Source organism: Thalassophryne amazonica, chromosome 6 (genome assembly GCF_902500255.1).
Source record: "Thalassophryne amazonica chromosome 6, fThaAma1.1, whole genome shotgun sequence".
Lineage (NCBI taxonomy): Eukaryota > Metazoa > Chordata > Actinopteri > Batrachoidiformes > Batrachoididae > Thalassophryne > Thalassophryne amazonica.
Window position 1 is genome coordinate 101,935,527 of NC_047108.1, and position 27,339 is coordinate 101,962,865.

Consider the following 27,339-nt stretch of genomic DNA (forward strand, 5'->3'; position numbering starts at 1 on the left):
TTTTTTTGTAATAAAAATCAAGGACATATGAATAATTTGTTCAGATGTGATTACAAGATCAAACATTTCTTAAAAGAAATGCAAATATTGACTTTCACAGTATTGTTTAAATTTATTAGTTACTGTGTCGAATGGTCATTGTAACTACAAGTATCTCGATTAAGTCATAGAAACATATTTACAGCTGTTCCAAATGTTTTTCGATGTATGTCAAAGCAGTGGTGTGACAGAAACTCAGTCCTCCACTTCTTACAGCTACACATTTATAGAACAACAACTCCGTAGGTTTCAGTCTGTAAGTGTAGACTTGAAGTGAGTGAAAGGAAGACATGCAGCTGAATGAGCGTTTGTCTGGGGGCACTTCTCTCACTCCTTGGGTGGTTGGTTGGCTGCATTAGCTCGAAGCACAGCTCCAGGACTGGGGTACGGACGCTGCTGAAACAGAGGCCCTGCAGCCGTGGTATCTGCACCCGTCTTTGCTTCATTACGCTTCGGCAAGCCACTGGACCATTTTCCCCTAAAAATTACCAAGAACGTCACAATTTAAAACATGCTTTGATTTTACACTCTGGTTCCTGAAAAGAGAGGGGGGGGGACAGGCCCTTTTAGCAATCAGAACTTTAATACCTCGGAGCATCAGAATAAGCACTTGGATCCATAGGGTCCATTTCATCATCTTTTCTCCCTGGGGAGAGAGGAAAAAAAAAACAGACATGACATAGCACACAGTTGGTCATATTCAGTGCAAGTTTGTTTACACTTTGAAATGAAAAATGTTTTTCCATGTAAATATTACCTCTTTTGCTCTTGCTGTATGGTGCGCTGTCTTCTCTCCTCTGCTTTCGTCTGTCTCTTTCCCTTCCCTCGTCTCTTTCCCTGTCCCGGTCTCTATCTCGCTCCCTATCCCGATCTCGATCCCTTTCTTTTTCCCGATCCCTGTCCCGTTCTCGTTCTCTGTCTGGCTTCTCAAATTGCCTCACTCCTTTGTCTTCTCCATCAGCTTAAAAATAATAAAGTCAATACAAACCATTGCAGTTATTTTTGAAAAGCTAAATTTTGAGATGACATAAATCATTAGAATTAGATTTGAGTCATGTTTGATTGTATATAACAAATGTTTGATAGTCATGACCACAATTAGTAATGTAAAAAAATACAAAGTTTTCCACTGTCTTACCCTTTAACTTCTTGGCAGCTTTGGTTATGACTGCAGACGGATCATTCGGTGAGAGCCAGGTCACCAAATCAGTCTCAACATTCCAGTAATAAGGAAGACCACTGCGATGAGAAGGGGATATAGGTGTAACTTGCAGGAATTTTCTTGTAATAATCTGTAAACTCTTAAACAATAAAACAATGCACACACGTGCATAAACTGCATTTACAGAATACCAACCCACGTTATTTCCATATGGGTTGATACATAAAATGCACAAAAGACCAACTTCTTTTACAAATAAACATTTAAGGTGATGGTCTCCAGCATAAAATGTATCTTTTTACCTCTGTTTGCAAAATATAAACTTATTTAAATATAATTTAGTAGAAATATTGTAAGATAAACCAGGTACTTTGGTGCTCCCGAGTTTATTTAACACTGTGAAAGACATTTTTAGCTAGCTTAACTCAAAAGTGTACATCCATCCATCCATTTTCTTCCGCTTTATCCGGAGTCGGGTCGCCCAGACCTCCCGATCCACATACACCTCCCCCAGCTCCTCCGGGGGAACCCCAAGGCGTTCCCAAGCCAGCCGAGAGATGTAATCCTTCCAGCATGTCCTGGGTCTTCCCTGGGGCCTCCTCCCAATGGGACGTGCCCGGAACACCTCTCCAGCGAGGCGTCCAGGGGGCATCCGGAAAAGATGCCCGAACCACCTCAACTGACTCCTTTCGACGTTGAGGAGCAGCGGCTCGACTCCGAGCTCCTCCTGAGTGACCAAGCTCCTCACCCTATCTCCAAGGGAGTGCCCAGCCACCCTGCGGAGGAAACTCATCTCGGCCGCTTGTACCCGCGATCTCGTTCTTTCGGTCATGACCATAGGTGAGGATCGGAACGTAGATCGATCGGTAAATCGAGAGCTTTGCCCCCTACTCAGCTCTCTCTTCACCACGACGGTCCGATACAGCGACCGCATCATTGCAGACGCTGCACCGATCCGTCTATCGATCGTCTCACGCTCATCCGTCCCTCACTCGTGAACAAGACCCCGAGATACTTAAACTCCTCCACTTGAGGCTAAGGACACTCCACCGACCTGAAGCGGGCAAGCACCTTTTTTCCAGTCGAGAACCATGGCTTCGGATTTGGAGGTGCTGATTTTCATCCCGGACGCCTCACACTCGGCTGCAAACTGCCCCAGTGCACGCTGAAGGTCCTGATTTCACGAAGCCAACAGAACCACATCGTTCGCAAACAGCAGAGACGAGATTCTGTGGTTCCCAAACCAGACCCCCTCTACACCCTGGCTGCGCCTAGAAATTCTGTCCATAAAAATAATGAACAGAACCGGTGACAAAGGGCAGCCCAAAAGTGTACATCTGGGTTAAAATTTGCCGTACCTCTAGAAAAATATTTTGAAGCAAAAAACTAGATTAATCAATAAAGAAAATAATGGTTAGTTGCAGTCCTACCTAAAATAATTCCAGTACAAATATCTTTATGGTATTTTTAAAAAGGTTTTTTGTGTAACGACCAACTTGCATGAATTAAATAAACTTACCAAGCAGGGTCAAACACTTTATACCAGTTTGGGGCAAATTCCTCAATTCTGGTGGCTTCATAATCACATGGTTGTCATCATAATCTTCAGCAATAATCTCCTCATCTGCTTCTAGAGATAATTTGCCACAGGGAGAAAAAAAAACATCACAGACATTTGCAGAACACATATATAAGTTTCAGGATATTGCTGAAAAAAGGGTTTAAGACCTTGCTCTGATGGTTTAACAATTCCTCTCTTGGCCAATCGGGCCAGCAGTGCTGGCGGTAGAGGCATTCTGCAACACAGTGTTAACAAACCTTATTTATAGCACTTGTTTATAGCAAGATACACAGAATTCTTTTAAAAGTTATTGAGTCTTTCTTTAAAAATGCACTATTGTCCCAGAGGGTAACATATGTTACATGCCATTGAATCCAATAGACGCTGACATTGGCTGACTTTATTGTGCACACCAAACATTCAACATGGTCAAAATTATTCCATTTATTAATCTATTATTATAATTTGCATCACTTTTGACCAAAATTGGAGTAACTTTACCTTTGACCCCTGTACAAACAAACTTACCTTGTTACCATTTTTTACTATTTTACCCGATAAGTCCATAGAATTCAGTCATAGATGGTCCAAACTATACCTTTTTGGAATCTTTATGTTCAGGCAAATAATGTGGTATAGTTTTTAATATGATTGGAGCATTGTAAAATTTTGACCCCTGTGTAATCCATCAATTGACCCCTACCTGGCTGCCTATTGAAAATTCAAGTGGACACCTTGCCTTTTCAAAAGAGTAATGTCTAAAGTGTATTTGTGCCAAATTTGGTGCTTGCATCAACATTTGAAGGATTTTTTTTTCTGTTATCTGCTGCACTAATTCCCCTTGCACTGTATTTTCACTGACCACAAAGCACTTGAACATGACATACTCGTAACTCTGATTTCACAAGGGGGAAGTAGGATCTTCCAACAGTACATAGTGAACTCACCATTTTCACAACTTACCCACTCCCAAGTTGTCTTTTTTTTTTTTTATCTCGTCCTATGCTATTTTTCTGTGCAATCTCACAAGAAGCTAGATCATTTGCCATAAAGAAGTAATGGGGAAAGAAATTCATGTGAGTAATCAAATGCATTGTATACTCTAGGATTGGGCGAGTTCACTGGTTACTACAGCCGACCGCAAAGTTGCAACACTCGCTTCAATTACTCGCCAAAAATGACACATCATGTAATTATCATTGTGTGAACATCATTTTATTCATTCATTGACTGTCCTGGGTTATGCATGTCGTGTTGTCGTGTTTTTGAGCAGAAATCGGACGAGCTAAAACAACAACAAAAAAAAAAGACTTGGGAGTAGGTGAGTTGGCAGAATGGTGAGGTGACCCGGAACCCTTCCAACTAGAACATGAAGGCAGCCTAAAGCTCTGGTCCCACTAAATAATGAACAGTGAATAATGAGCCACGCACCATGTTTTATTTTTTTGGGGGGGGATACGAGAGGAGGTATTCACCAATCGTGGGCGAATAGTGGCTCTAAGAGGCTCTTAGAGGCAGAATATTCGGCTAACGAGGCTCATCTCTGAGCGTGGCACTAATTTCAAGAAGTTCAAAATTTAGCAACAACATCAATCAATCAATCAATCAATTTTTTATATAGCGCCAAATCACAACAAACAGTTGCCCCAAGGCGCTTTATATTGTAAGGCAAGGCCATACAATAATTATGTAAAACCCCAACGGTCAAAACGACCCCCTGTGAGCAAGCACTTGGCTACAGTGGGAAGGAAAAACTCCCTTTTAACAGGAAGAAACCTCCAGCAGAACCAGGCTCAGGGAGGGGCAGTCTTCTACTGGGACTGGTTGGGGCTGAGGGAGAGAACCAGGAAAAAGACATGCTGTGGAGGGGAGCAGAGATCGATCACTAATGATTAAATGCAGAGTGGTGCATACAGAGCAAAAAGAGAAAGAAACAGTGCATCATGGGAACCCCCCAGCAGTCTACGTCTATAGCAGCATAACTAAGGGATGGTTCAGGGTCACCTGATCCAGCCCTAACTATAAGCTTTAGCAAAAAGGAAAGTTTTAAGCCTAATCTTAAAAGTAGAGAGGGTGTCTGTCTCCCTGATCTGAATTGGGAGCTGGTTCCACAGGAGAGGAGCCTGAAAGCTGAAGGCTCTGCCTCCCATTCTACTCTTACAAACCCTAGGAACTACAAGTAAGCCTGCAGTCTGAGAGCGAAGCGCTCTATTGGGGTGATATGGTACTACGAGGTCCCTAAGATAAGATGGGACCTGATTATTCAAAACCTTATAAGTAAGAAGAAGAATTTTAAATTCTATTCTAGAATTAACAGGAAGCCAATGAAGAGAGGCCAATATGGGTGAGATATGCTCTCTCCTTCTAGTCCCCGTCAGTACTCTAGCTGCAGCATTTTGAATTAACTGAAGGCTTTTAGGGAACTTTTAGGACAACCTGATAATAATGAATTACAATAGTCCAGCCTAGAGGAAATAATGCATGAATTAGTTTTTCAGCATCACTCTGAGACAAGACCTTCTGATTTTAGAGATATTGCGTAAATGCAAAAAAGCGGTCCTACATATTTGTTTAATATGCGCTTTGAATGACATATCCTGATCAAAAATGACTCCAAGATTTCTCACAGTATTACTAGAGGTCAGGGTAATGCCATCCAGAGTAAGGATCTGGTTAGACACCATGTTTCTAAGATTTGTGGGGCCAAGTACAATAACTTCAGTTTTATCTGAGTTTAAAAGCAGGAAATTAGAGGTCATCCATGTCTTTATGTCTGTAAGACAATCCTGCAGTTTAGCTAATTGGTGTGTGTCCTCTGGCTTCATGGATAGATAAAGCTGGGTATCATCTGCGTAACATGAAAATTTAAGCAATACCGTCTAATATACTGCCTAAGGGAAGCATGTATAAGTGAATAAAATTGGTCCTAGCACAGAACCTTGTGGAACTCCATAATTAACTTTAGTCTGTGAAAAAGATTCCCCATTTACATGAACAAATTGTAATCTATTAGACAAATATGATTCAAACCACCGCAGCGCAGTGCCTTTAATACCTATGGCATGCTCTAATCTCTGTAATAAAATGTTATGGTCAACAGTATCAAAAGCAGCACTGAGGTCTAACAGAACAAGCACAGAGATGAGTCCACTGTCCGAGGCCATAAGAAGATCATTTGTAACCTTCACTAATGCTGTTTCTGTACTATGATGAATTCTAAAACCTGACTGAAACTCTTCAAATAGACCATTCCTCTGCAGATGATCAGTTAGCTGTTTTACAACTACCCTTTCAAGAATTTTTGAGAGAAAAGGAAGGTTGGAGATTGGCCTATAATTAGCTAAGATAGCTGGGTCAAGTGATGGCTTTTTAAGTAATGGTTTAATTACTGCCACCTTAAAAGCCTGTGGTACATAGCCAACTAACAAAGATAGATTGATCATATTTAAGATCGAAGCATTAAATAATGGTAGGGCTTCCTTGAGCAGCCTGGTAGGAATGGGGTCTAATAAACACGTTGATGGTTTGGATGAAGTAACTAATGAAAATAACTCAGACAGAACAATCGGAGAGAAAGAGTCTAACCAAATACCGGCATCACTGAAAGCAGCCAAAGATAACGATACGTCTTTGGGATGGTTATGAGTAATTTTTTCTCTAATAGTTAAAATTTGTTAGCAAAGAAAGTCATGAAGTCATTACTAGTTAAAGTTAATGGAATACTCAGCTCAATAGAGCTCTGACTCTTTGTCAGCCTGGCTACAGTGCTGAAAAGAAACCTGGGGTTGTTCTTATTTTCTTCAATTAGTGATGAGTAGAAAGATGTCCTAGCTTTACGGAGGGCTTTTTTTATAGAGCAACAGACTCTTTTTCCAGGCTAAGTGAAGATCTTCTAAATTAGTGAGACGCCATTTCCTCTCCAACTTACGGGTTATCTGCTTTAAGCTACGAGTTTGTGAGTTATACCACGGAGTCAGACACTTCTGATTTAAAGCTCTCTTTTTCAGAGGAGCTACAGCATCCAAAGTTGTCTTCAATGAGGATGTAAAACTATTGACGAGATACTCTATCTCCCTTACAGAGTTAGGTAGCTACTCTGCACTGTGTTGGTATATGGCATTAGAGAACATAAAGAAGGAATCATATCCTTAAACCTAGTTACAGCGCTTTCTGAAAGACTTCTAGTGTAATGAAACGTATTCCCCACTGCTGGGTAGTCCATCAGAGTAAATGTAAATGTTATTAACAAATGATCAGACAGAAGGGAGTTTTCAGGGAATACTGTTAAGTCTTCTATTTCCATACCATAAGTCAGAACAAGATCTAAGATATGATTAAAGTGGTGGGTGGACTCATTTACATTTTGAGCAAAGCCAATAGAGTCTAATAATAGATTAAATGCAGTGTTGAGGCTGTCATTCTCAGCATCTGTGTGGATGTTAAAATCGCCCACTATAATTATCTTATCTGAGCTAAGCACTAAGTCAGACAAAAGGTCTGAAAATTCACAGAGAAACTCACAGTAACGACCAGGTGGACGATAGATAATAACAAATAAAACTGGTTTTTGGGACTTCCAATTTGGATGGACAAGACTAAGAGACAAGCTTTCAAATGAATTAAAGCTCTGTCTGGGTTTTTGATTAATTAATAAGCTGGAATGGAAGATTGCTGCTAATCCTCCGCCCCGGCCCGTGCTACGAGCATTCTGACAGTTAAGTGTGACTCGGGGGTGTTGACTCATTTAAACTAACATATTCATCCTGCTGTAACCAGGTTTCTGTTAGGCAGAATAAATCAATATGTTGATCAATTATTATATCATTTACCAACAGGGACTTAGAAGAGAGAGACCTAATGTTTAATAGACCACATTTAACTGTTTTAGTCTGTGGTGCAGTTGAAGGTGCTATATTATTTTTTCTTTTTGAATTTTTATGCTTAAATAGATTTTTGCTGGTTATTGGTAGTCTGGGAGCAGGCACCGTCTCTACGGGGATGGGGTAATGAGGGGATGGCAGGGGGAGAGAAGCTGCAGAGAGGTGTGTAAGACTACAACTCTGCTTCCTGGTCCCAACCCTGGATAGTCACGGTTTGGAGGATTTAAGAAAATTGGCCAGATTTCTAGAAATGAGAGCTGCTCCATCCAAAGTGGGATGGATGCCGTCTCTCCTAACAAGACCAGGTTTTCCCCAGAAGCTTTGCCAATTATCTATGAAGCCCACCTCATTTTTTGGACACCACTCAGACAGCCAGCAATTCAAGGAGAACATGCGGCTAAACATGTCACTCCCGGTCCGATTGGGGAGGGGCCCAGAGAAAACTACAGAGTCCGACATTGTTTTTGCAAAGTTACACACCGATTTAATGTTAATTTTAGTGACCTCCGATTGGCGTAACCGGGTATCATTACTGCCGACGTGAATTACAATCTTACCAAATTTACGCTTAGCCTTAGCCAGCAGTTTCAAATTTCCTTCAATGTCGCCTGCTCTGGCCCCCGGAAGACAATTGACTATGGTTGCTGGTGTCGCTAACTTCACATTTCTCAAAACAGAGTTGCATGGGGGCAGTTTGTGTACGGATTACTACGAGGACAAACAAGGATTTCTGAGGCATGTTTGTGGTGAGGACGAGGCTGTTAAAAGCCCATTGTCTGAGCACCTGGCAGCTATGAGGGCCGGACAGGCTATTTTGGCTCAGTCCTCTGCACACTACAATTCCACCTGCTTTGTGTGCCGGATGTTGTATAAAAAAAAATTATTTTGTAGCGGATTAATCATTTTCTGTCAGAGCTTGGCAGTTGAAAACACCTCTAATCACTTCTGGAATCACTGAGGACTGTTTCATCTGGACCCTTTTTTTCCTCTCTCCTGCTCCATGAGGAACGTATTTGGAACAGCTTAAAAGGTAAGTATTTGTAATGTTTTAATAGCTTGGTAAAACAGTTGCATGTTCAGTCCTTTATAAACAGCTGTAACAGTAACATCTTGTCATAGTAAATCAGATGACCTCCACTGTGTGTACGCACAAACGCAATGACTGGCACTCAAGACGAGCATTTAAGCAAAACGCCAGTTTGCAAAAGAGCAATTTTGCAGACATTAATAGACAAACACAAAGTTAAAAGTTGGATCACTGTGTCAAAATGACCGTAAGCCGTGGAAGAAATAAAGCCAGCGAGAAGAATCCAGCAACCCGTGGTTCAGCTCTAGCTGGTCTGGTTATGGATGTGTAATTTTGGGGGGGGGGGGGGGGGGGGGGGGGGGGGGAGCGATCCACACAGTTGCGGCAGCGGGTTTATATAATTAAAGCGGCCACGTCATTTTGGTGTCTTTTTTGTGGTCACAGAGAGCTGGGTGAACACACAGAACTGCTGCATTTAATGTCTCTGGAACACTGATGAACAGCAGCCTGGCGCATGGATACACACACCTGCCAGTGTTGTGCCACAGTAGTTATCCCTGTTAGAATTTGTATCTCCTGGTGCGGGAGCGCACACTCACTCAGTGCAGCGTCTTTTTTGGAGTGCATTTAAAAAAATGTGACATCTTGAATGGATGCTGTGAATTGAAAACCCACACTTTAAAGGGACCAACTGTGGAAGGGCTGGAGGTTTGGACCAAACCCATGCCTAAACGTGCACCAATGTCGCGCTACATGGATCATATGCAGGGACACGAGCCATTCAAGGCTGGACGGGGCTCACTAGAGGCTGATACGTGGCACATGTGAGGTACACAGAGGTGCCTTAGTAGCGGATATGTGACAACTTGAAACGTGGACCATTCTTCAAATAACCTCTGACACACCCATGCGTGGCTCATTATTCATGGATTATTATTCGGTGGGACCAAGGCTTAAATGTTGCAGCACTGAACCAGACCAATAAACTAATTTATGAGACATTGGTAATTTGTCATGTTGGCATGGCTGTGATTATGAGTAGTATCCTGGAGTTTCATGATTAAGAGAGGTGCAGCATCAAGGGCCATAGTCAGAAAATATGAAGAGGACAAGACGTTGGCCTGGTGGTATACCCCAGATTTTCTTTTGTTCACATTGCAACAGCTTGTCATAAAATATAATTTGGATTTGAAATAATGACACACAATAACGTTACACAATCGCTCAAATACTGTAAAGAAAACACGCACATGCTTCTATCCTAAATTGTAACTTTAAAAGTAATGCCCCAAAAATATATATTTTTGCAATATTCAAGTACTTGCTTGCTTTTTATCACCAGTCAGTATAAAATATGGTCCATGTTACCTTCCTGAAGGTAGAAAATATATATCTGAAAACATTAAAGAAGTACGTGGGAGAAATAATCAAACTCCGCTCCTGTGCGCCTCGGAAAACAAACAAAACCCGGCAAACTGTACGGCATGTTAAGTAATGTTACGTTCTTAAAACGTGAACTAATGGAAATTCTTTAATATTTATCTATTTTAATATATTTACCCTTTTGTTCGCTGCTAGCAGAACAACACCACGTCCCAAAACATCACACGTCGCGCGCAATGATGACGTCACGCGGTTTGAACGACGGCAAAGGGAAATAAAAAGCGGAGAAGCCTTTGGTCGTTGTTTTCATTTAACATTAAACGCTATTAACGAAATTTGGAGTCTGCGCTCGAGCCACGCTAATATTATGTATAACTGTAGTCCAAAATTACTGTCAGAAGTGGGATTCGAACCCACGCCTCTATTCAGAGACCAGAATACCCATTTTGAATGGAAGGTATTGCCTTGAGTCTGGCGCCTTAGACCACTCGGCCATCCTGACAGACAACCAAAAACGTGAAAAGATTACATCTCAAATGCAATATTATATCAGACAGGCAATTTGGTAGAAATTGGCAAAAGAGTAATAACAGAACTTGGCCCAGGTTATGGGTATGGGCAGGTTTATCCCCGGGTCCAGTTCAAACCTGGTACAGAGTTTGCATCAGGCCAACTTCTGTATCTGGCAAAAGTACCCAGAAGGAATAGAACCCAGTGACTGATCTTTGGCAAATCTGAAAATGTGCACCATGTTTGATGGTCCAAATTGGATAATTTCATGGCCTAACTTTACTGACATATCAAATACCAAATTTGGAAGACCTCTGCTAAAGGGTATCAGTAGAACTTGGGCTGGGCTAGGGGTATGGGTAGGCTTAGCCTTGGGCCCACTTCAGACATGGTGCTGAGTTTGCATCGAGCTGACTTCTGTATCCGACAAAAGGGCCTGATGGAGTCAGCCAACAATCACAGGCAGATGTTCTTGAACCCAGTGATTGATCTTTAGCAAATCTGACCTTTGTCTGCCTAATTCCAGAACCCAAAATGTGGGCAATTTTTTATGCAAATCAGAGAGAAAACAAAAATTTTGGCCATTGATCCCACTGACTTTAACCTCATTAATGGGTCTTTGATAAATTTGATCATGTCTGGGCAATTTTGGACCTGCCTACAGATGTATGCCAAGTTGGGTGGCTGTTGGAGTGAAAAATAAATTTTTTGACCCCTTTACTGAAATGACCATGACCTTTGGCAAAACAGTTATTTAAGGCCAATTCTGGTGTTGACCTTCATCCACATGCCAGGTCTGGTGGAAATTGGGCCAAGGACCTGAGAGGAGCAAGGAAAGAAACAGACAGAAAAATGTTGCTGAAATTACAGTATGATACTGTGAAGAAAGTCTACAATTTGATGTGGAAGGACAGGTTATTTATTAGAAACGAGGAAAAATGGGAACAGGAGCCCAGGCAAAATGGGGAGGCATAAATCTGTAGGTAGGTTAGAATTCCACAAGGTAGAGTAATGAGTCCACTATTTACTAATGATTAATGATATTGAAGCCCTGCTGGTTTCAGAGATACCTTGTAATGTTTCTCCGACAATTATGACATAACTTCATGACATCTTTTTGATGTAATCAATCATCACTCATAAGGTACACGCATCCAGTAGATGGCGCTAAGGCATCGTCGAGGCGAATATTGACTACCACCAAAACAGAAGAAGAGGATGACGTCACTTGTTTCTTCCTTCTGCAAAAACAAACATGGAGGAATATGTTCGTGAACCTTGGTAAGATTTGTTTTAAAATATTTGTCTCAGATAGTATCAAACCTGTCCGTGTGTTGTTAGTCTTCGAGTTAGCACGTCTGAAGGGTCAGAGAAAGAAAAATAATACAAGCTGTCATGCGGCTTTAACCGCTTTTTATTTAAATCCACTATTTTTTTCAATGGCAGTGAGTTGAGCGAATCGTCTTTGCCTGCAAACCACGTTCAAAATGAACATGTTTTATACTTTGTGTTATCATCGGTTATAATTTATACTTGTGCTCCACGTATATAACTTTTTACCCAATAGATCTGTTGGTTTTTAGAATGTTAAGATCACATTAAAGAGAAATTGACGCAAAACTTTAATCACGTTGGCCAGACTCTTTCTGAAATCTCCATAAAGACTTTCTGGAACAAGACAACGATCCAGGCTTTCAATGACTTCCTGAACTCGACCATCAGAAGTCACGTGCATGTGTATTTGTTGAATGTGTTGAACTTGTAGAAACGTTCACTGATCACGTCCAGATCTCTGGGTCATCAACCTTTTTAATCGACTGACACTTGGCGACGTTGGACAGAAGTGTTTGGCAATGCTGATGTCTTTACAAGACAACAAAAGTCCATTACGATCAATTACAATGACGGCATTCATTACTTTGAGCTTTTGTCGTGTCTTTATTGATCTTCTGGCTCCAGAGATAAAAATCCAATTAGTGGCCATGCCATGTTCAAACAAATAGTAATAAAAGTCAGTGTGAAATGGCAAAATGCATCCCCAAATGATGGCAACAACTGACAGAATGAAGAGAAATGTTCTGCCAAACAACCACTGGACACCGGATAAGTGGAAAGTAAATAATAACAACAATTATTCATATGGCTGTGAGACTAGGATGCTGACCAGTTACCTAAGGTGATTAATGGATGTCTTTGGTACAAGGTTTCTTCAGAAGATCCTTGGGTACTGCTAGAATGAGGTGTGATTTGGGAAACTCAGATGATGAATTTCATTTGTGCAAGAACATCAGCTGTGACACTGTGGTCATGTGGTACGCTTTTCTGGCCATGATCCTGCAGACATGGAGTGTTTTGAGGATCCCAGTGACTGGAAAAACTAAAGGGAGTGCCCATTTTTCACCTGACTGTGGCACATGGATGGCTACTTTCTAAAGATGGGGATGGACTGGGTTGGCTGCTGGAGTGGGCGGTTGGCATCCAGGACCCAAGGGAGTTCCGTACTGTGGTGGATCAGTGATGTGAGGCACCGACACATGCTACCAGACCTGACTAGACTGAGGAAAGTTTTCTCTGTGGCTACTCTGACATAAAACCCTGATCCTTTAGGACAGTGATGTACAAAGACTTTTCAGAAAGGACCAAGAGGGTACAGGTTTTCTTTGCAGCCACTGACTCCAGCAGGTAATTTCACTGACTCGTCCCATCTGCTCAAAGTGATGTTGATCAGTGAAATCACTTGCTGCAGTCAGTGGCTGCAAAGAAAACCTGTCTTTGGTGCCACTGCTTTAGGAAGTTTTTCCAGAGTTTGTGTGAACCTCAAGTTCTTGGTCACTCACTTCTCTTACCAAGGCCTTCTCCCACAGCTGCTCAGTTTGTCAAACATCCCTACCTGGATTGCTGTTCTTCTGGCTCATCCAGTTCTATATGCTCAATGGGTCCAGTACACTTCAGAACCTCTGTTACATTCTAGCTATTCTTTCACCACGTCCAGTTTCCAGGCAAATTGCACAGGATTATTGTTCTGGCTATGACTGACAGAGAGCAGTCAATAAACTGGTATTGGTTGTTAATACGATCAAGTCGACTCAAACTCTACACTCACCCTAACCTTAGCTTCCAATATATTGACTGTAAAACTGGCAGATACAGGTAGGCAGTTACCAGTGTGGACGGACATGGCTCATATAAACACAAAATAGTACGGACATGTGCAGTCCTGGTCAGATTTATTGGCACCCCTGAAGTATAAGTATGGAATTTAGTTTTTCAGGAGTAAATGTGATGAACCAGTTTTGTATAATCTGAACATTAATCAAAATGTACAAAATTAATGAACAGCAACAAAAAAGTGCTTTCATATAGTGAAATAAAAACACAGGCATAAAATGTACACCTAACATTTATTGTCACACTGCTGAATTTACAGTAAATCATCACGTTCACAGCAAGTTTCTTTAGACAAAATGGAGTGACTGTGCAAGAACGAGGCTAGTGAGGGAAGCTATGATACTACAGGTTTCTGTGGCTGCGATTGGAGGAATCATGTATCTCCACTCATTCATTTAGGTTGGATCTTTAATTTGTGGTCAAGGCGTATGTCCTTTTTGAGTTCCGAAGTGGTGTATCCTATAACCGAATTTACATCTCTTCTGTTGTTGTTATATCTCTATATTTTCTTGCCCTTCTTCTTTATTCCGCTCTCACACTCACCTACTACAGTCCCTGGAGGATAGTGGATGACTGTGGTGGTGCTTTTACCATGGGTGCAATTGGAGGAGGAGTGTTCCAGGCAGTCAAAGGCTTTCGTAACGCCCCCGCAGTATGTTCACTGCACAAGTGTTCTCTCACTGACCTTCAAATTCAAAGTTAGAATTCAGCATTTCTTCAATGTTTCAGGGTGTCCGGCACAGACTGAAAGGGAGCGCGAAAGCTGTAAGAATTAGAGCACCGCAGATCGGAGGTGAGCTGTTACTATTTTGTTGTTTCTTTCCTTTACTGTAGCTATGACACATGGAATTAAAGGGTTCATATTGCAGATAACAATGTTTCCCTGAGAATTTTTATTTTTTTGTTTTTTTCAGGCCTGGTTGAAATTGTTGATTAAAAACCCTCAAAACATGAGGTGTATAGAGCCTGGGGGTGAGAACGGGGGGGACCCACAGTAGAGTGCCTTAATTGAGAGAGTGGCATCAAAGCAGAACATGGCACCATTTTGGTTCCAGCTATGCTGAACTACTGAATGAACCTTTTATGTTTTCATCATTTGTTTTAATCATTTAACCACATACATCAACACATCCAGGTATAGGTGCTATCAAAAATAAATAGAAAAATAGTTAAGCTATCAAATTTACATAAATTTACAATTTATGATGATTTATTAAATTAATTTAAAGCCTGATTTATGCTTCTGCGCTCTGTAACTCTCTGTCATGCATTGACGTGCGTGACAGTTTTAAAGATCTCCGTCTCTGGATTATGCTTTATTATGGACTAATTTGACCTTCAACAAGCTTTTCTTTCTACAATCATCACCTCCAATTCAACGGTAAGGTGCGCAAGTTCATCTTTTTCAGTTGTGGACTTTTCTGATTCATTTTTAATCAGCATGCGCACTGCAAAAACTATTAAAATATGATGGGAGATGAAGGAGTGAAAGCTGCTGTATCTGATTTAACATGTGCACGTCAGGCTGTGGCTCCGAGTCTGAGCACAGTGTGAAAAAAATAAACGGTCGGTCTTTTAATCACGGAAATGACTCCGGTCCCACATGCGAGGGGGTTTTAAAGGAAATACATTCCAATCGAACGGGACATTTTATCTGATGTGAGCGAAAAATCCATTGTACAAAATCCATTATATACGGTGTTAATTACATGGAAAACAATACAAAAACTTTGGGACTTTTTTTGTCCAGTGACTGCGAATATCTGGTTTATACGATGACAGTTTAGGTGAGTTTTACTGTACATGGGACTGAACAATAAATTTACCTCGCAAAGCTTTGACGATGATGTCGGCTTCCATCCCACACGGCTAAATGGAATTGACTGCATCTATATAGCGCTTTTCCATCTGCATCAGACGCTCAAAGCACTTTACAATAATGCCTCACATTCACCCAGATGTGAGGGTGCTGCCATACAAGGTACTCATTACACAGCGAGACCAACTAGGGGATTAAGGACCTTGCCCAAGGGCACTTAGTGATTTCCCAGTCAGTCTGGGATTTGAACCGCTGATTCTCTGGTCTCAAGCCTAAGGCCATCACTTAACCTACTAGATTATCACCTCCCCAATAAAGTCATGGCTGACTTTATTTTCCCATTTTTTCTTCTGTTCGGATCTGAAGGGAATATGTACATCTTGAAGCACTTGCTGTGTCTATTTGTGCATCCAAACGCACAACCTGTCATTTTCAGCGAATAAATAAATAAATAAAATAGCTGGATTTCCATGCAGACAGCTTAACAGCGATCGCTATTTTGAACCCAAGATGGCACCATGAGTCACGTGACTTTGTTTTTTTTTTTTGTTTTTTTTCCGACTTGTCATGTCGGAACTCTCTCAATTAAGGCACTCTAACCCACAGCCTTCTTGCTGTGAGGCAACAGTGCCACAAAGCCACTGTGCTGCCTTTATTGAAAACAGTTTACACACTTTTATTATATAAAAATAGAGTCTGTACCCTATGAAATTTGCAAAAATGGTACATCATGTACACAGAGCATGATTCATTGCAACACTACTATTTGTGTATATTTTCACATATTTATCACTTTATTTATGGTGGAAATGCTGTGTGATGTAGCAATTTTCACTTTGCGCGTAAGCTTTTTCCTGTAATTGTGAAATAGAGATACAGTCATGGGCCATTGAGCGGGGTGGTTGGGGGAGGGGGGGTCCTTTAAGAATGTGAGATAAAATGTATCAATATCTGTGACATATAGTAGAGAAGCTTGAATCTTCGACTGGACTGGGTTGCTTGACGCGAGGACGTTTCTCTTCAAATCACAGAAGCTTCCTGGTTAGGTTTAAAACTCCAGCTTTTGTGGTTTCTGTTTATTCTTCTCTACAAGAGTCAAGACAGAAGTCAGACTACCAGAGCAAGAATTTTAGCTGAGGAAGCTTCTGCGATTTGAAGCGAAACATCCTCGCGTCAAGCAACCCAGTTCAGTCCAAGATTCAAGCTTCTCTACTATGGAAACCACCTGGTCAACTGAGAGCCTTCACAGAAACATCTGTGACATATGTCACAGCGATCTCAATCAAGGTGTGTCAGGCCAAAATTATGTTTACAGCAAGAGAATGTCAGTGAAAACACTCAGAGAATTATGGGACTTTAGAGATGTATAACATTTATCCTCAAACACATAACACAATCATATTTTAACCATATTCTTTTTTTATTTATTGAACCTTTATTTAACCAGGTTAGTCCCATTGAGTTTGCGGCCTTCGTTGCAAGGGAACATCAAAGTTACATTTGTGAGAAAAGGGATTAACAGGAGTTTGACTAACTAAAATCAGTGCTGCAGAACAGGAAAACAAAAAACAAAAACCGTTGCTGTGACTCCTTGTTCCTCTCACTTTTGGAACAGCCTCAGCATTGCAGATGCACCAAAATGATTATTTATTTCCAAATGAATGGATATTTGGCTTTATTTTTTTTCATTATTTCTTTGGTGTTATTTTTCTGTTGGCATCATTTAAAAAACATTTCTGACCTGATCGGCTTGTCTTTGGCCTGGCTGCTGTCAGGCCCGGAATGTTAGAGGGGAAACACTGTGTAATGATTTATTGTGCACAGGTGAGGTTGGACGTTTACATACACTCATCAAGGGTATGGCTGTCACGGCAATGTTATGCCTACAGTGATTCCCATTAAACTGTTGTTTTTCTGGGGCAGAATGATTGTGCGCAACAAGAGGAGGATTGTAGTTTCTCTGTCAACAGTAAAAACTCACATTTGTATTTGATGGTTTGCAGGGAGTTTTGCTGTGTGGGGTGGACTCTTTTCCATGATTGACTGTGGCTTAGTTCGTCTGAGAGGAAAAGAGGATCCTTGGAACTCCATAACAAGCGGTGCATTGACTGGAGCCATCCTGGCTGCACGCAGTAAGCACAAATACCATGTGGTAATAAATATCCTCAAACATGGTCTTACCATAAGATGTCACCTTCCACATCAGACTATTATGATTAATTTATAAATGATTTATTGTTGTGTGTTCCCAGGTGGGCCATTAACTGTGGTGGGCTCTGCCATGATGGGGGGAATTTTACTGGCTCTAATTGAAGGTGTTGGAATTCTGTTAACCAGATATACAGCGCATCAGTTCCAGAACCGTAAGTGAATCCAAGTTTTGTATGTAAAAAGGTACAACTAGATCATTCATTCATTCATTGAGGAGATTAATTCATAGTTTCATTATCAAACCATTTCACAACCATTTCCTCAACTAATCTCATTGATGTCACATCACAATGATTTAAAATTTAAAATTCAAAATGATTTTAAAAATGTCCATCTCAGTTTTGTGGAGAACACAAGTACAATTCCTAGTAAAGACTTAAATTTTACAAAGCTATAAAAAAAAGGGGGAGGGGGCGACACTATATGCTTGGAATAATATGCCCAAGAATATATGACATTTTCACTTGTTAAATGCCTTAAAAGACACATAAATCAAAAACAAAGATCATAATTTTCTGGGAATTATTTAATTATTGAGTAATTAACACTAAGTTTGTTATATCTGCATGCATGTGGTAGCGTATGCCGGGGTATTGGGTTTTGGTCTTGGGTGTCCGTCTGTCCATGTGTACACAAAATAATATGAAGAGTTTTGATCCAATTTGGACCAGACAGTTGCAATGTTTGATGGTCAGTCAAGGAAAAAGGGATTTTGAGAAAAATCAGTCATGGTAAAAATTTATTCCAAAATGGATGAAATTCTTTTTTTTTTTTTCCCTCAAAATTCTACACATAATACCCTATAATGACAATGTGGAAAAATGTTTTTTGAGATTTTTTTTTGTTTGCAAATTTAGTTATATATTAAAAAAAAACTGAGAAATCACCCATACATAAGTATTCAAAGCCTTTGCCATGAAGCTTAGAAGTGAGGTCAGTGCCATAGGTATTAAAGGCACTGCGCTGCGGTGGTTTGAATCATATTTGTCTAATAGATTACAATTTGTTCATGTAAATGGGGAATCTTCTTCACAGACTAAAGTTAATTATGGAGTTCCACAAGGTTCTGTGCTAGGACCAATTTTATTCACTTTATACATGCTTCCCTTAGGCAGTATTATTAGACGGTATTGCTTAAATTTTCATTGTTACGCAGATGGTACCCAGCTTTATCTATCCATGAAGCCAGAGGACACACACCAATTAGGTAAACTGCAGGATTGTCTTACAGACATAAAGACATGGATGACCTCTAATTTCCTGCTTTTAAACTCAGATAAAACTGAAGTTATTGTACTTGGCCCCACAAATCTTAGAAACATGGTGTCTAACCAGATCCTTACTGTGGATGGCATTACCCTGACCTCTAGTAATACTGTGAGAAATCTTGGAGTCATTTTTGATCAGGATATGTCATTCAAAGCGCATATTAAACAAATATGTAGGACTGCTTTTTTGCATTTACGCAATATCTCTAAAATCAGAAAGGTCTTGTCTCAGAGTGATGCTGAAAAACTAATTCATGCATTTATTTCCTCTAGGCTGGACTATTGTAATTCATTATTATCAGGTTGTCCTAAAAGTTCCCTAAAAAGCCTTCAGTTAATTCAAAATGCTGCAGCTAGAGTACTGACGGGGACTAGAAGGAGAGAGCATATCTCACCCATATTGGCCTCTCTTCATTGGCTTCCTGTTAATTCTAGAATAGAATTTAAAATTCTTCTTCTTACTTATAAGGTTTTGAATAATCAGGTCCCATCTTATCTTAGGGACCTCATAGTACCATATCACCCCAATAGAGCGCTTCGCTCTCAGACTGCAGGCTTACTTGTAGTTCCTAGGGTTTGTAAGAGTAGAATGGGAGGCAGAGCCTTCAGCTTTCAGGCTCCTCTCCTGTGGAACCAGCTCCCAATTCAGATCAGGGAGACAGACACCCTCTCTACTTTAAGATTAGGCTTAAAACTTTCCTTTTTGCTAAAGCTTATAGTTAGGGCTGGATCAGGTGACCCTGAACCATCCCTTAGTTATGCTGCTATAGACGTAGACTGCTGGGGGGTTCCCATGATGCACTGTTTCTTTCTCTTTTTGCTCTGTATGCACCACTCTGCATTTAATCATTAGTGATCGATCTCTGCTCCCCTCCACAGCATGTCTTTTTCCTGGTTCTCTCCCTCAGCCCCAACCAGTCCCAGCAGAAGACTGCCCCTCCCTGAGCCTGGTTCTGCTGGAGGTTTCTTCCTGTTAAAAGGGAGTTTTTCCTTCCCACTGTAGCCAAGTGCTTGCTCACAGGGGGTCGTTTTGACCGTTGGGGTTTTACATAATTATTGTATGGGCTTGCCTTACAATATAAAGCGCCTTGGGGCAACTGTTTGTTGTGATTTGGCGCTATATAAAAAAATTGATTGATTGATTGATCATGTTTCCACTGATCATCCTTGAGATGTTTCTACAGCTTAATTGGAGTCCACCTGCTGTAAATTCAGTTGATTAGACATGATTTGGAAAGACACACACCTGTCTACATGTAAGGTCCCACAGTTGACAGTGCATGTTAGAGCACAAACCAAGCATGAAGTCAAAGGAATTGTCTCGAAGTACAAATTTGGGGAAGGCTACAAAAACATTTCTGTTGCTTTGAAGGTCTCGGTGAGCACAGTAGCCTCCATCATTCGTAAGTGGAAGAAGTTTGGATCCACCAGGACTCTTACTGGAGTTAGCCGCACGTTTAAACTGAGTGATCGGGGAGAAGGGCCTTACTCAGGGCGGTGACCAAGAACCTGATGGTCACTCTGTCAGAGCTCCAGCATTCCTCTGTGGAGAGAGAAGAACCTTCCAGAAGGACAGCCATCTCTGCAGCAATCCACCAATCAGGCCTTTATGGTAGAGTGGTCAGACAGGAGCCACTCCTTAGTAAAAAGCACATGGCAGCCCACCTGGAGTTTGCCAAAAGGCACCTGAAGGACTCTCAGACCATGATGAGACAGAGATTGAACTCTTTGGTGTGAATGCCAGGCATCATGTTTGGAGGGAACCAGGCACCATCCCTACAGTGAAGCATGGTGGTGGCAGCATCATGCTGTGGGGATGTTTTTCAGCAGCAGGAACTGGGAGACTAGTCAGGATTGAGGGAAAGATGAATGCAGAAATGTACAGACATCCTGGATGAAAACCTGCTCTAGAGCATTCTTGACCTCAGACTTGGGTGTCTGTTCATCTTTCAGCAGGACACTGACCCTAAGCACACAGCCAAGATGTCAAAGGAGTGGCTTCAGGGCAACTCTGTGAATGTGCTTGAGTGGCTCAGTCAGAGTCCAGACCTGACTCCGACTGAACATGTTGGGAGAGATCTGAAAATGTCTGTGCACCGACGCTCCACATCCAACCTGATGGAGCTTGAGAGGTGCTGCAAAGAGGAATGGGTTAAACAGCCCCAAGATAGGTGCACCAAGTTTGTGGCATCATATTCAAGAAGACTTGAGGCTGTAATTGCTGCCAATAAAGAAAGTATTGAGCAAAGGGTGTGAATACTTACGTACATGTGATTTCTTAGTTTTTTTTATTTTATTAAATTTGCAAAAATTTGAAATAACCTTTTTTCATGTTGTCATTATGGAGTGTTGTGAGTAGAGTTTTGAGGGGAAAAAAATAATTTACTCCATTTTGGAATAAGACTAACCTAACAAATTTAGAAAAAGTGAAGCGCTGTGAATGCTGTCCAAATGGACTGTATATAGGGAATATTTAAAATTTGTAGTCTAAGCAACTTGTTCCAAATACACCTTTGGTTAAACACTAATTAACAATTCTTATGTCATGTTGCTATTGGTTATGTGACCTTTAACCTTTTGTGATTTGCAAGTTCAAACTCGAGGTCATAACCATTGAACAGTTTGCAGCCAGTAGGCAGCAACATTATTGTGGGGGTGTTAAGCTCTGATTATCATAAGAATTGTGCACAAAAGGAAAGAAGTATGAAACATTCAGGGTTTGCTCTTGATGACATAAGCTTTAATTTAAGGTGTAGGGGCGTTCACAGTTTGAACCCTGGGGTCAGCTAGAGGTCATTGACCTGTAGGATATGAAATTTCTCACTCACTCATCACTCATCTTCAACCGCTTTTCCATGTTCGGGTCGCTGGGGCAACAGCTCCTGCAGGGGACCCCAGACTTCCCTTTCCCGTGCCACGTTGACCACCTCTGACTGGGGGATCCCGAAGGCGTTCCCAGGCCAGTGTGGAGATATAATCTCTCCACCAAGTCCTGGGTCTTCCCCGGGGTCTCCTCCCAGATGGACGTGCCTGGAACACCTCCCGTGGGAGGCGCCAGGAGGTGTCCTTACCAGATGCCCGAAAGATTTCAAAAGCTTTCAAATTTCCAGATTTCAAAGCAAAGGAGCAGCGACTCTACTCCAAGCTCCCCACGGATGACCGAACTTCTCACCCTATCCCTAAGGAAGACACCATCCACCCTCCTGTGGAAGCCCATTTTGGCCGCTTGTACCCGTGATCTAGTTCTTTCAGTCATGACCCAACACTCATGAACATAGGTGAGAGTTGGAATGAAGATTGACCAGTAAATCGAGAGCTTCGCCTTTTGGCTCAGCTCCCTTTTCGTCACAACAGTACGGTAGAGCGAATGCAACACCGCCCCTGCTGCGCCGATTCTCCTGCCAATCTCACACCCCATCGTCCCCTCACTAAAATTTCTATGTATTAAATTAGAAATTGATGTGTCTTAGGATCTAAAAGTGATGGAAATGTAAACTAAATGTATATTTCCATGTTTCTGGGCATGAAAAACTAATTTCTGATATGTCCAATACCCACAGAGGTCAATAACAGTCACTCTCAGGGGTCAAAGGTCAAGGTCGCTTGAAAAGATACCACATTTTGGTCTATCTCAATATAAAATGTACAGCTCCTTTGGGTTTTATCAAACAATTACATGTTTAATACATGTTTGAAACCTACCGTCCCTGGTTCTCAAGACCGGGCACCTAAGTGGCTCTACTCTTCTTTGTCTTCTTTTTTTTTTATTTTTTATTTTTAGATATTTTGATGTACCATAGTATACACTAGTAGAGTTGTACCTTAAATTTGGAATCTATAATAGAAGATACACCTTACTGAATTTATATGAACCAGGCGAAAGAACAGACCTATGAACATGGATACAACAAAAATATAGGCGTAACCTCAACACGTCAGAAACAACAGACTTGAACTCATAAGAAGGGTTTACAATTTGGTGTGTCCACAACATGTGCCATTATCAATACTGTTTTCTAAACATAGTTAGGGAGGAGCCCGTAGGATGATTGACAGCCATCACCTCACCTGTCTCCCATCTTCCAGGAGATATAAACCTGCCATCTCATCCTCATGTCATGCGCCCTGGCGCTGCAAATTATCCCTTCCCCTCCCCCTACTCCTCCATTTCACTCGTGGCTCTACTTTTATATCCATAGGGGGTGGAAGCGGACACCGGTCTCTATGATCTCTGCTTCAATCATTCCAGGACCAAGGCCAGCTACCAAATCAAAGACGCGCTCTTACATCACATCAAACAGTCATAAGGGCGAACTGGTAGAGCTAGTGAACAGTGTTTAGTCACTGCAGTCACCAGAACATGTGCACAGTGCTGTGCATTTTAATGCTGCCTTTTTATATTTACAGTGCCCACCACAGCCCTTTTTGCAACGACAGTGCACAAGTTCATAGTACTTGGCAAGCCTGGGAGCCTCAGGGAGGGTTGTCCAAAGTGGCTGCCAACCAACATCGGTGTCAGTCCATCCCCAGTCTGAGGGACTGGGCAAATGTGGTTGAGGAACCAAGGCAAGGTTCCATATGTTAGTTTGGTACATGTGTTGTCTTAAGCATCTTTTGTAGGGGGGATGTTTTAGAGTGATCTTGACCTCTGGGTGAAAAGATGCCTTCTTGCCTCATTGACTTCTGAGCATGCACTTGTTCTGTCATAAATCAGTACAACAAAACGTGCAAGCTGAGACAAGGAAAGATCACTCAACTCTTGAGGCATCTGCAACATTTCATGGAAAGCTTCTGTAACCTCTGGATATACACGCTGTGTATCCCAGGCAGTCTTTTTACCACGGCCACAGAATGAAGAAGTTGTATCACAGCCAGTAAAAGAATGAAATGCTCGCAGTGTAGAATTAGTGGAAGGACCCAGTGCAGCAACCACCTTGTGAACGCCTATATGACAGAAACTGCTACCAACTCCAAAGGCAATCCACATTTCCTCCAGACTGACTTTCTTGAAGACATCCACTGCCAAGATGACCATGTCAGAATCAACAGTTCGCACCGTCACTTTCTTGGTTCCCTTGTTGGCTGCATCCGCCACATGAAGAAAGAGACGAGTATCAGCTTCCTCATGAGTGCATGGACACAGCAGACTCACGTCACAACCCCCAGGAGAACAGAGGACAGTATTATTGTTTGTGGCATGCACTTCTTTGTCAAGATGTAATGGTGTATTAACCACTTGAATAGAGAGAAATTGAAATAGCTCAGTTTTGTTTTCCTCCACAGACAAGAAATCTTTCCACTTCTTTGGCATCAGAGTGCCTGGTTCCACTCTTCTCCGAGTTCCCTTTCCTCTCCTGTCTTGTCGTGGCTTTTAGGCTATTTGTTTAGTACACATCCCAAACAATGTCAATGCGTCTTGTGCCTGTCAACTGTGATACTATGTATGGTATAAAAACACTGTCAGCATAGTCCTGAAAGGTTTGAGCAGTGCCTGGCTTGAGCATATGCGCAGCTGCAGCACCTTCAATTAATACAGCGTCAACATAGCCAACAGTGGTTTCTGACAAGCTAATGTGTGTGGGGAACTTTTGTAGAGCATGTTCACCTCTGCATGGTATGATGCATGTGATGCATGGTATGGAAAATAAGCCTGACTGTGCCTCCAAAGTGGGACCTTGATCCAAAAAAGAGGAACAGCTGGATTGAGAAACGCCACGACCTCCGACGTCGCTTAGCTCATCAGAAGAATCTCTCTCACTCGCCATAGAAAGAGGCGTGTCCCTGTACGTCTTGAGGAGGAGCGGGAGTTTATTCATAAAAAACTTTCTCTTTTTACCATGCCAGTCATAAACTGATCCATCCACATAGTCTTTAGTGTCCTGTTCATACTTCCTTATCTTATATGCCTGTAGATCTTTTACAAAGGACGACAAGGAGATGGAGGATTTCTCTATAACCTCAGCAAACACATCAGCATTCACCTTACTCTTCATTTCTTCTTCCACCTGCAGCACATCCATTTTCTGTTTCTCTTGTTCAGATTTAGTTTCAATTATCATAAGCATCAGTTCAAGAGAGCATTTATTTAAAATTTGCTCCCATTTCAACATGAAGAGTTCATCATTCAAACCAAATGACGAAGTTTTGTTGATGCGCAAACCATGCGGAATGCGCTTGGCTCTCCAATATTCAGACAAAGAGTTATAGAATGCCACAAAAATCTGTATTCTGACTTCTTCAGATCTTCTAATTCTTTAGACAAGGACAGTATATTGGACTCTGAAGACTTAAACGTATCCTTAAATAAGGAGTGAGGCAAAACAATTTCAGCACCTTGCTCATCAGTAAAAGATAAAGTTTGTGAACGTGTAGTAGTACCTGCGTTAATCGATTCAAAACTTGACATCTTGGCTTCTTCTTACAGCGCGCAGCATTCTTCTTACAGTATGCATTTCTGTGTTGCACCAGTTATTTTTCTCTTACAAATTATATTTTAAGTTTGGGTGATGCATAATATGGCATTGTTTGCTAAAATACAAAGAAGCTGTACATTATATATTTAGATTGACCAAAATGTGGGATCTTTTCAAGCAACCTTGACTTTTGACCCCCAAGAGTGACAGTGTTTGACCTCTGTAGCAATTGGACTCATCAGAAACGATTTTGTCATGCTCAGAAACATGGAAATACACATTTTGTTCCCATTTCCACCACAATTAGATCCCAAGTCACATCGATTTCTAATTTCATACATAGAAATTTCATATCCTAGAGGTCAATGACCTCGAGCTGACCTCAGGGGTCAATCTGTGAATGCCTCCACATCTTAAATCAAGCTTATGTCATCAAGAGTAAATCCTGAAAGTTTCATGCTTCTTTCATTTTGTGCATAATTCTTATGCTTAACAGTCCCACTGTTAGCTTTAATTGGACATTGTATTGACAATATGCAGTATAACATAAAGTTCTGTGAGAACCACAAAGAAACATATTTCTTCCTTTGCTGTTTTAACATTTATGAATCAGATAACACACACACAAACCTGAGATTTGAACTTCACTTTCTCTCGCTCTTCTTCTCGTCTCCAGCGATGTCTTTTGCAGATGATCCCACTCAGCTACATCCACAGAACGGAGCTCAGCAGTCGGACGCGAGGGGACAGTTTCACTAACTGATGGTCAGGACTGAGCCCAGCTGCGGGCACAGCGAGTCAGACTGCAGAGAAGGTGGAACATCAGCAAAACCACAGCAGTTATCAGGACGACTGTGGAAATTCTGGGTCCCCACAGTGGTGTTAAGTAGCTGCACTATGTGCTCATACCTCAGGGGCCGATCGCTGTCACTTCTAGTAATTTATTTCTTTGTGTTTGTATGTGAACGGGGAACAAACCTGTTTGCTCCATTCTTGATAATAATCTTTGTCAGTTGTGTAATTGCTGACTCTTTTTATTTTATTATTATATATACAATTGAAATCTACAAAAAGTATTAAATAATTCTCTCCAGATGGAAGAAACTGTGAATTTTTTTTTTTTTTTAATGGTTGGAAGTTACAAATGTAGTTACACTGAAATGTTTTGCAATGGAATGTGGCGTTCTGAAAGGGTTGACATATTTCACACTGTACAAAATGAACTGGAAAAAAAAAAGTATTCACAGCACTTCAGTTTTTCCATGTTTTTATTTTCTTGAACAGTGTTTTTGGATTTTGTTGTTAAGAGATATTACTCTGATACACCACCAGTACAATTCAACACCTTTTCATAAGAACAAGAACATTATAGCGGTGCAATAGTCCAGTTCCGCCCTATGGCATCAGTTACAGGAGTATCTGGAAAATGCATAAATAGACAGAACATCAGATGTAATAGAATTGTACTCAAAAAAACAACAACAATCAAACAAACACACAAAACAAAAAACAATCACAAAGCTCTCAGTTATAGAGTCATATAAGCCACTGTGAGAGGTTTACAACAGTTGGTGCTCAGTCTTCTGCTTCTGTTAAATCCAGGTCTTTCACAAATAAACGGTCCCCAAATCTTCTCAAACAAGTTTGGTTTCCCTCTCTGCATACATGTTATTTTTTCCAGAGGTAAACTGCTGAATCCAACAGGTAACATTTGGTCTACTATTTTGTTTTCCAAAATAATGCAGTTAATTTTTTAGCATTTAAAATCACAAATCTCAATATTCGTTCATTTGGTGTATATGTGTGACCTGTGGGATAGGATCCTAAAATAAAAAGGGCAGGGTTGATCAAGAGAACTTTTGAAATAACTTAATCCATTTCTTTTTGAACTTCTTTTT

The 27,339-nt window shown here is 41.2% G+C and overlaps 2 protein-coding genes and 1 non-coding gene across 3 annotated transcripts; 1 reads left to right on the forward strand and 2 right to left on the reverse strand.

The window, feature by feature from the left end:
- Nucleotides 1-92: 92 nt before the first annotated feature.
- Nucleotides 93-10,298, reverse strand: pqbp1 (polyglutamine binding protein 1). Its single transcript, XM_034172988.1, is given in 8 exon segments — nucleotides 93-517; nucleotides 628-685; nucleotides 797-1,000; nucleotides 1,178-1,278; nucleotides 2,721-2,793; nucleotides 2,796-2,831; nucleotides 2,930-2,999; nucleotides 10,226-10,298. Coding segments are annotated over 7 exon segments (690 nt in total). The 5' UTR covers nucleotides 2,997-2,999; nucleotides 10,226-10,298; the 3' UTR covers nucleotides 93-366.
- Nucleotides 10,299-10,444: 146 nt separating this feature from the next.
- Nucleotides 10,445-10,554, reverse strand: trnal-caa. The gene is made up of 2 exons: nucleotides 10,517-10,554; nucleotides 10,445-10,490 (listed from the first exon to the last, which is right to left on the reverse strand). It is a non-coding gene; the product is annotated as a tRNA-Leu (tRNA).
- Nucleotides 10,555-11,744: 1,190 nt separating this feature from the next.
- Nucleotides 11,745-27,080, forward strand: timm17b (translocase of inner mitochondrial membrane 17 homolog B (yeast)). Its single transcript, XM_034172989.1, has 6 exons — nucleotides 11,745-11,843; nucleotides 14,283-14,382; nucleotides 14,460-14,523; nucleotides 17,553-17,681; nucleotides 17,802-17,912; nucleotides 26,118-27,080. Exons 1-6 carry the CDS (start codon nucleotides 11,818-11,820, stop codon nucleotides 26,198-26,200), a joined length of 513 nt encoding a protein of 170 aa, XP_034028880.1. The 5' UTR covers nucleotides 11,745-11,817; the 3' UTR covers nucleotides 26,201-27,080.
- The last annotated feature ends 259 nt before the right edge of the window (nucleotides 27,081-27,339 follow it).